General features: G+C 41.2%; 1 protein-coding gene across 4 annotated transcripts in view; it reads right to left on the reverse strand.

Moving 5' to 3' along the window:
- Positions 1 to 9637, reverse strand: part of wdr7 (WD repeat domain 7) — a 116204-nt gene that overhangs the window by 21527 nt on the left and 85040 nt on the right. For all 4 annotated transcript variants that reach the window (XM_084387188.1, XM_084387186.1, XM_084387187.1 and 1 more), the window contains one exon: positions 9130 to 9354. In XM_084387188.1, the coding sequence (XP_084243314.1) occupies positions 9130 to 9354 (225 nt within the window). The remainder of the gene's footprint in view (positions 1 to 9129; positions 9355 to 9637) is intronic.

Here is a 9637-nt window from a genome sequence, read left to right on the forward strand (position 1 = left end):
TCTGATATTGTTTCTGAATCCCTGTGTGAAATACAGACGTTCGGAACCGCTACGCAAACTACGTTTCTCGGCTGGATAAAGCAAACCAGCGTCTCGCTAGTAAAGTTTCGATGGATGAGGACTGTAATCAAGGTAAAGTACAGTACAGTACGCTTGCGTGAGTCCGTTATATTGATGTGCAAACAAACCATGTATGTATTGATCGCACATTGTATTTAAGCACTGAGACTTTTCAGTACGTTTACATTGTTTCCACACACATTCAGGATAATGCTTTGATTTGTCACGTGTTTAGTAATTCTGAATGGATCCGCGTACTGTAGTATGCAGTCAGGTCCAGGCTGTAGGTTTAGGGTTTTTTGCCGTCTCCATGTGGTCATGTTGTTGGGTACTGCAACTTGACATGTCTAAAATGTAAACGAGCTCTTTGTTGCTGCACGTACGGTACGGTGAATTCTGAAAAGTGTTTTTTTTTTCTGTAATGTGTTTTTTTTTTTTTTCAGGGGTGCTTTGGTGTGCATAAATTAATGAAATATATTAACTCCTTATATCATTTGGTTATTTGGTGTCCTTTTGGAGTCTCTAAGGGCGTTTTCACACCTGAAAGGCTGCACCAAGGTCTGAACCAAAGTTCATGTTTTGATACATTCGGTTAGTTTTGGTTTGGTTTCACATTGCAATTATGCGAGCGCACCAAAGAACTTTACGTGACATACTTGCGTCCCGTCGTCATCATCTATATGGGCTGCATCTTGACATTGATTGGTTTGTAAACGGACGTGAGTCTGACGTCAGCGTGTTGTCAGTTCGGCGGGTCACTTTGACAAGAATGAACGAACAGACGCATATCGTTGCCATTATACTGTTATTATTACGACATTACTCCCTGCAGCACCAACTATACTCGAGGCTAGTTCACATTCGCCAAATGAACGTCCTCATTGTGCGAACATTTTATCTTCGCCGGCAAGAAAGGAGGAGAAGAGCAAGCAATCCTGCGGGAACCACCGGAACTTCCTGTAAATGTTCTGAAAGTCCAAATCATACAGAAAATGCTTTCACACTAGAAACGAACCAAACCTTTGTTCAGTTTGATCCGGACCGAGACTACCTCTTTTCGTCTGACCAAATATCATCTGTTTGGTCTGTACCGTGGTCCAGGGGAGGTTTCACACCTGTAATTTTGATTCGGATGAAACTGAAAAGTCCGAAAATCTGGACCAAACAAGGTAGGTGGTGAAAGGGTAGAGTCCTTTTTTTTTGGAAAGACTTGCAGAAAATAGTTTTGTGAGAATAACACTTAAATCTGATGGTTTACTTTGCTGGATATAGCAAATGATGACAATGAATGTGTTAAACAAGATAAAAGGTATATGCTTAATTTTACAACAAGTGTACGATTAATCAGAATTATAAAAAAATTGTATCTACAGTATTGACAGCTCTACTATTTATATATGGTGTCAGGAGTTGGTCTAGGGGTAGGGTAGGGGTTCATATCCCGGACGAGCCCCCACATTTGTCATGACAGGCTCAAACAAAAGCCAAAATCAAACACAAAGCAACCAGGAGCGAGCTCTAGCTCAACACACACAGCCTCAGCTTTTACAGAGGGAAGAACAGGTGGACATCCTTCTCTTGATGAGCCTCTAGACCAGGGGTAGGCAACCTAAGGCACGCGTGCCAACACTGGCACGCGGAGGGTTAATCGCTGGCACGCAAGCAAATGCGAGAGAAGTGTATGTATTTCATTCAGATAAAGTAGTCTACCTGCACAGTGCACACAGATCTACATTTTGATGTAATAATTCCTCATAGTAAAAAAAAAGCTTATTTTATTAAGTTAGGAGTAGAGATGCACCGATTGATCCGCTGGTGACCGGAATTGGCCGATTTTCACGTGAGCGGCCATAACCGGCGACCGGCCGGTCAGTCTGACATATGCCGATTTTATGCCGGTCAAATGCACTCGGGCTCCCCATGATTAACATCGCGCAATATCAGCATCACACGTGCACACGGAACGCACATATAGGAAACCTCGTGAATTACGGCCGTTTCACACATATTTTTTTTCGGCGTGCATGTTAATCAATGAGTGCATTCACACCGGGAGCAGGAGCAGCGCGTGAGCGCCCAACAGGAGCGTCGCGTGAGCAGCAGTGAAGCGGGGGTTTTGCCGCCGAGTCTATTTTGTCTGCGTTGCTCATGCTCAATTAAAGTGAATTCACACTTTTGATGGACAAAATAAATATGATTTCAAACAAAAGTGCCCAAAATGCACAGAATGTGCATAGTGTGTTTTAACAAGAACTGGATTAGGTTATGTCAGAAAAGAAAATGAAAACTCAAAAATATTATATAAAATTTACCCATTTAAACTTGTTCTTATTATTTAGTTTGGGTAAAAGGATATGGTATTTTATAATAAAAAAAATATATATATATATATATATATATATATATATATAGAAAATAAATATTTGTGTGTGCTGTAAAGTGGTTAGAAAAAATGAAATCGGAATCGGGTATGGGCAGGTCAAACTCAATGAAAAATCGGAATCGGCCTAGAAAATTGTAAAAATAGAAAATCGGTGCATCTTTGGTTAGGAGTTATAAATACTATTAAATTGTCTATTTAAATCTAAAACAAATTTCAAGAGAAATATTAAAATTTCTGTACTATTTCTTATGAAAATGTAAAATGTTTGTGTATTTATATGAGTGTGTGTGTGTGTGTATATATATATATAGGCTATGTGTCTGTTGTGGCACAGTGATGAACTCGGAAACTTAAAAATGGCACTTTATGACAAAAAGGTTGCCGACCCCTGCTCTAGACACACACACTGGCCGACCGTAGCAGGAAGAGTAGAAGACTGTCACAGTATCACCCGCTTGCAGTGTGTTTGTGTGTCAGTCAGACTCTCTCACACACACACATTCTCTCCCACTCACACTATCCCTACCCATCTCACTCACACACACACACACACACACACACACACACACACACACACACACACACACACACACACACTAACCTGACCCCTAAACCTACCCATCACACAAAATTTTCTGCATTTTTACATTTTCAAAAAAACTTTAATTACTTTGTTTTTTTACACCAGATTTACAAATAAGGACGTCCCCTCCGGTTTTGGTCACTTCTGGGTCCTAATGTGTCCCCAAAATATAGTTAAGTAGGTAAACACACACACACACGTTTGTTTAGCTATACTTGTGAGGATATTCCATAAGCGAAATGGTTTTTATACTGTACAAACTGTATATTCTATTTCCCTACACTAACCCGACCCCTAAACCTACCCATCACACACACGCACACATTTTTAATAAAACACTGTTTAGTATGTTTTTAAAGCCATTTGTAATACCAGTGAAATACCCATGTCATTATACAAATTTCTGTCCTCATAAATCACAAAAACACACATACACACACACGTCTGGTTCGCTAACTTTGTGGGGACTCTCCATAGACGTAATGGTTTTTATACTGTACAAACTGTATATTCTGTCCCCTTACACTAACCCGACCCCTAAACCTGGCCATCATACACGCACACACACACACACACATTGATCTGAACTCCGGGTGTCTCCTCGTGACCGGACTCGTCCCGCCTGTCGTTCCAGGCGCATCAAACCTCCCAGTTCCCTGAACCACAACACCTCTTCCTCCAGCACTCCGGGATCGGCTCTTTGTTCTCCGTGTTCCCGAGCGGAGCGGGAGCTTTAAGAGCAGTGCGGTTTGTACACTAAACACACACTGCACTCGGACTAATCCGGCCTTTGATTCTGCAACACTGCGGCACAAATCCAGCGGAGAGACGTGTGAGTTTAACCTTAAACACTCAAAGACTTCAGCGCTGCTCTTAAAGTCTCGGCATAAACTCAGATCATTAAATCTCCTGATGAGCTTTAGTCAGGATTACTTGATTAAACTCTCCATGAAATTTATTCATAAAATTCATCGTTTAAATTATCACATTCATTTCAATGCGATCACTTATGATTAATGAATAATTCACACAGAAATGTGTCCCTAATGTCTTAAATTAATCAAAGGCTGTTGTGCCACTTTTCTTTTTCTCAAATGATTTTACACTTCCTGTTTAAAGGGATAGGTCACCCAAAAATGAGAATTAGCTCATGATTTACTCACCCTCAAGCCATCCTAGGTGTATGACTTTATTCTTTCAGACGAATACAATCAGAGTTATATTAAAAAAATGTCCTGGTTCTTCCAAGCTTTATAATGGGAGTGAATGGCTGGAGAAAATCTATCCATCATAAAAGTGCATCTATCCATGATATTCATATCCAAGATAAACTTTTATGATGGATAGTTGCACCTTTTTAATGGATAGATGCACTTTTATGATGTATAGATGCACCTTTTTAATGGATAGATGCACTTTTATGATGTATAGATGCACTTTTTTAATGGATAGATGCACTTTTATGATGTATAGATGCACTTTTTTAAATGGAAAAATGCACTTTTTTAATGGAGAGATGCACTTTTATCATGATAGATGCACTTTTATGAAGGATAGATGCACTTTTTTAATGGATAGATGGACTTTTTTGTCATGGATAGATGCACTTTTATGAAGGATAGATGCACTTTTATCATGGATAGATGCACTTTTATCATGGATAGATGCACTTTTTTAATGGATAGATGGACTTTTATCATGGATAGATGCACTTTTATCATGGATAGATGCACTTTTTTAATGGATAGATGGACTTTTTTGTCATGGATAGATGCACTTTTATGAAGGATAGATGCACTTTTATCATGGATAGATGCACTTTTATCATGGATAGATGCACTTTTATCATGGATAGATGCACTTTTATGATGGATAGATGCACTTTTATGACGGATAGATGCACTTTAGAAGCCATTCACTGCCATTATAAAGCTTGGAAGAACCAGGACATCTTTTTATATAACTCTGATTGTATTCGTCTGAAAGAATAAAGTCATACACCTAGGATGGCTTCAGGGTGAGTAAATCATGAGCTAATTCTCATTTTTGGGTGAACTATCCCTTTAAGTGGGTGGCACTTTGTCAGATCCAAGATTAAATGATGCAAGGCTGTTTTGGAGAGTTTTAACTACACATCTGAAAAAAGTTAGACAGCCAAGAGAGGAAATCACCTGCAAATTTACTGTCTCATAGTGCTTGGGCCGTCCCGAACAGGTCGAGTCCATTTTTCAGAGCGGACATCTTTGTTTAAGACTTGACTTGGTTTAAATGGATGAATTAATATTGACAAAACATCAGCTGAGCTAATGAGTGGTTAGTTAAAGCAATAAACATGCCACATTAGAGGCTGGGCCACGGGAAGCTAATTAGAGAGAGAGACAGCTTTTAGCCATTAGCTCTAACACTCACAAGCGTTTTACTGGAAACCGTCTCACACACAGACACACACACACACACACACACACACACACACACACACACACACACACACACACACACACACACACACACACACACACACACACACACAGTGATATTAAACGACTCATACAGTCATATAAGACTTTGGTCCCATTATATTTAGCCTGTATTTCCAGTGGCCTTATTACTGCAGGACCCTCTGCCTCTCTCTCTCTCTCTCTCTCTCTCTCTCTCTCTCTCTCTCTCTCTCCGTCTGTCTGTCTGTCTCTCCGGTCAAATTGAAAGTGAAGTTAAAATCAATGGAGTTGAGCTGGAAAGAGAGCCGGCAGATGGAGAGATAGAGAGAGAAACAAAGGGTGTCTAAACAGGGAATGCCTTCAGCACACTGGATTTACAGCAACACACATACACACACACACACACACATCAGAGCTGCACTGCATTAATGTGACATCACTTCCTGTCACTGCAGTGCTGGGCTCGCTTCTCTTACTCTATACGAGGTGCTTCACTTCAGCAATGCTGCATAAAATTTTAATATTCTTTATTTAATTTACCAATATAAACATTGGTGGATAATGATTTATTGACATTCATTTTTATGTTGTGGTCAATAAACAAGATATATATCAAAATATTTGGATACGCCTATATTATAATATCTGATATTTTATATACACAGTATTATAGTAAAATGTCTTGTATAACGTACTGTAGATAACCTCTCTCTCTCTCTCTCTATATATATATATATATATATATATATATATATATATAACTTAAAATTAAATAATGTCCATTTTGAGTGAATATTTTTAAAAAAGTAAATTAATAAAAAAAATCCATAAACAAATTTTTTTTACACTGTGGAATTATTTTCATAACAATTAAACACATTTGACTCTAAATTCTGATTACTGTAATGCTAACAAAAAAATTCACTCTCATTATTTTAACTTACACTGAGTTTAATCAAGTGAATAAAAATGCCCTGATATTTGACACACACACACACACACACACACACACACACACACACACACGCCTTTAAAGTGAAAAGTGCTTGAGAGCTACAGCGTGTGAGACTTCTGAAGTGTGTGTGTGTGTGTGTGTGTGTGTGTGTGTGTGTGTGTGTGTTTTCCTAGCTGACCTTGTCACTGCCCTCAGGCAAACTGCTTTGTTTCTTTATAAAAGTAAAGTAAGACTCATGTATCCACTTTGAGCTCAAACCCACTCACATACACAGACACACACACACACACACACACACACTCAGGTTCAGAATCTCCTAAAGGTCTCAGACGCTTTGACCATCAAACTGACCTTGAAGACAGAAAACACACACACACACACACACACACACACACACACACACACACACACACACACACACACACACACACACACACTATCACAAAGGCCTGTGTCTCAATCCACTCCTGAGGTCAAAAGTGAGATTGTCAAAAATATTCCAGTGCAGTGAATCGATCGCTTCCCAGAATGCACCATAAAAATCAGCTGCACACTACTCTTAACAAACAAGATTTTTACTGTTAATACAAATATTGAAAAGGCAAAATAGTAGTTAATAAAAATGTGTATACAGTGTGTATTTGTGTATATATATATAAATTCATGGACAAATACACACTAAATATTAGACAAGAATCGACGGACTGATCTGAACCACAGTTTGTTTGTTTGTTGCATTTGAGGATAGGAAATGATGAAAACTACAACTAATTTAATTATACAAAAAAAAAATAAAAAAAAATAACCTAAAATATAAATAAAATGTAATTATTATTTAACTAAAACTTAACTTTGTTTAATCTAGCTTGAGCCCAAAGTGGTGTTCAGGCTTATTCACATCACACTAAACTCCAGTGTGTGTGTGTGTGTGTGTGTGTTTTATTTTCTGACTGACCTCTATAATCATCATTCCAGCTCAGGGCACTAAACCCTCTCGAAGTTCAACTCTACAGTAATGAAGTGTGTAGTGCAGGTGTCCTGAGGGACCTGATCTGTTAATCACTCTGTTAAAAAGAGCTGAGTCAGCAGAGAAGGAGTGTGACGCTCGCTCAAGTGTGTGTGTTTTTGAGGAGGCGTGTGATTATTGCCAACACACACGCAGAAATCAGACTCTCGTTAGTTTGCAGAGGAATTAATCCTGCCCTCGGGTCTGCCTACTGCAATTAAAGCACATTATCACTCATCATAACCGACTGAAGTGTGTGTGAGAGCCTGGGCTAGACTATCAGAGCAGAATCAGACACAACATTGGTAGCGCTTTATAATAAAGTCCCATTAGGTAACGTTAGTTAAGTAATATTAACCAAAAATGAGCTGTTATAGTTTTGTGTGAGTGAGCTGTGTGTGTGTGTGTGTGTGTGTGTGTGTGTGTGTGTGTGTACTCACAGTTGTGACGGGCGAGTGAATAGTTGGATCCTCAGCTGCTCAGATCGAAGCCCTCGGGAGCTTGACTGCTGATGTGTGTGTGTGTGTGTGTGTACTCACAGGTGTGTGTGTGTGTGTGTGTGTACTCACAGGTGTGACGGGCGAGTGAATAGTTGGATCCTCAGCTGCTCAGATCGAAGCCCTCGGGAGCTTGACTGCTGATGTGTGTGTGTGTGTACTCACAGGTGTGGTGTGTGTGTGTGTACTCACAGGTGTGGTGTGTGTGTGTGTGTGTGTGTGTACTCACAGGTGTGACGGGCGAGTGAATAGTTGGATCCTCAGCTGCTCAGATCGAAGCCCTCGGGAGCTTGACTGCTGATGTGTGTGTGTGTGTGTACTCACAGGTGTGGTGTGTGTGTACTCACAGGTGTGGTGTGTGTGTGTGTGTACTCACAGGTGTGACGGGCGAGTGAATAGTTGGATCCTCCGCTGCTCAGATCGAAGCCCTCGGGAGCTTGACTGCTGATGTGTGTGTGTGTGTGTGTACTCACAGGTGTGGTGTGTGTGTACTCACAGGTGTGGTGTGTGTGTGTGTGTACTCACAGGTGTGACGGGCGAGTGAATAGTTGGATCCTCCGCTGCTCAGATCGAAGCCCTCGGGAGCTTGACTGCTGATGTGTGTGTGTGTGTGTGTGTACTCACAGGTGTGGTGTGTGTGTGTGTGTGTGTGTGTGTACTCACAGGTGTGACGGGCGAGTGAATAGTTGGATCCTCCGCTGCTCAGATCGAAGCCCTCGGGAGCTTGACTGCTGATGTGTGTGTGTGTGTACTCACAGGTGTGGTGTGTGTGTGTGTGTACTCGCAGGTGTGACGGGCGAGTGAATAGTTGGATCCTCCGCTGCTCAGATCGAAGCCCTCGGGAGCTTGACTGCTGATGTGTGTGTGTGTGTGTGTGTGTGTGTGTGTGTGTGTGTGTACTCACAGGTGTGACGGGCGAGTGAATAGTTGGATCCTCCGCTGCTCAGATCGAAGCCCTCGGGAGCTTGACTGCTGATGTGTGTGTGTGTGTGTGTGTGTGTGTGTGTACTCACAGGTGTGGTGTGTGTGTGTGTGTGTGTGTGTGTGTGTGTGTGTACTCACAGGTGTGGTGTGTGTGTGTGTGTGTGTGTGTGTACTCACAGGTGTGGTGTGTGTGTGTGTGTGTGTGTGTGTGTGTGTGTACTCACAGGTGTGGTGTGTGTGTGTGTGTGTGTGTGTGTGTGTGTGTGTGTGTGTGTGTACTCACAGGTGTGACGGGCGAGTGAATAGTTGGATCCTCCGCTGCTCAGACCGAAGCCCTCAGGAGCTTGACTGCTGGTCCGGGCTCGCGACGGGAGTTTAGGGGGTTCAATCTCCGCGCCGAACTCGGCCCCGATGACGCCGAGCAGGACGATAGCCGTCGCCTGTTTCCTGCGCTCCTCGTACGAGTTACTGATCCTCTTAGCGCTCGGCGGGAGGTTAGACAGACAACCTGCACAGAGACACAGAAAGATTCACTGAAGACAACATAAAACTGAGTCAGATTCACTGAAGACAACATAAAACTGATTCAGATTCACTGGTCAACATAAAACTGATTCAGATTCACTGAAGACAACATAAAACTGATTCAGATTCACTGAAGACAATATAAAACTGATTCAGATTCACTGAAGACAACATAAAACTGATTCAGATTCACTGGTCAACATAAAACTGATTCAGATTCACTGAAGACAACATAAAACTGATTCAGATTCACTGAAGACAACATA

The sequence above is a fragment of the Rutilus rutilus genome (assembly GCF_951802725.1).
Source record: "Rutilus rutilus genome assembly, chromosome: 18".
NCBI classification, from domain to species: Eukaryota; Metazoa; Chordata; class Actinopteri; order Cypriniformes; family Leuciscidae; genus Rutilus; species Rutilus rutilus.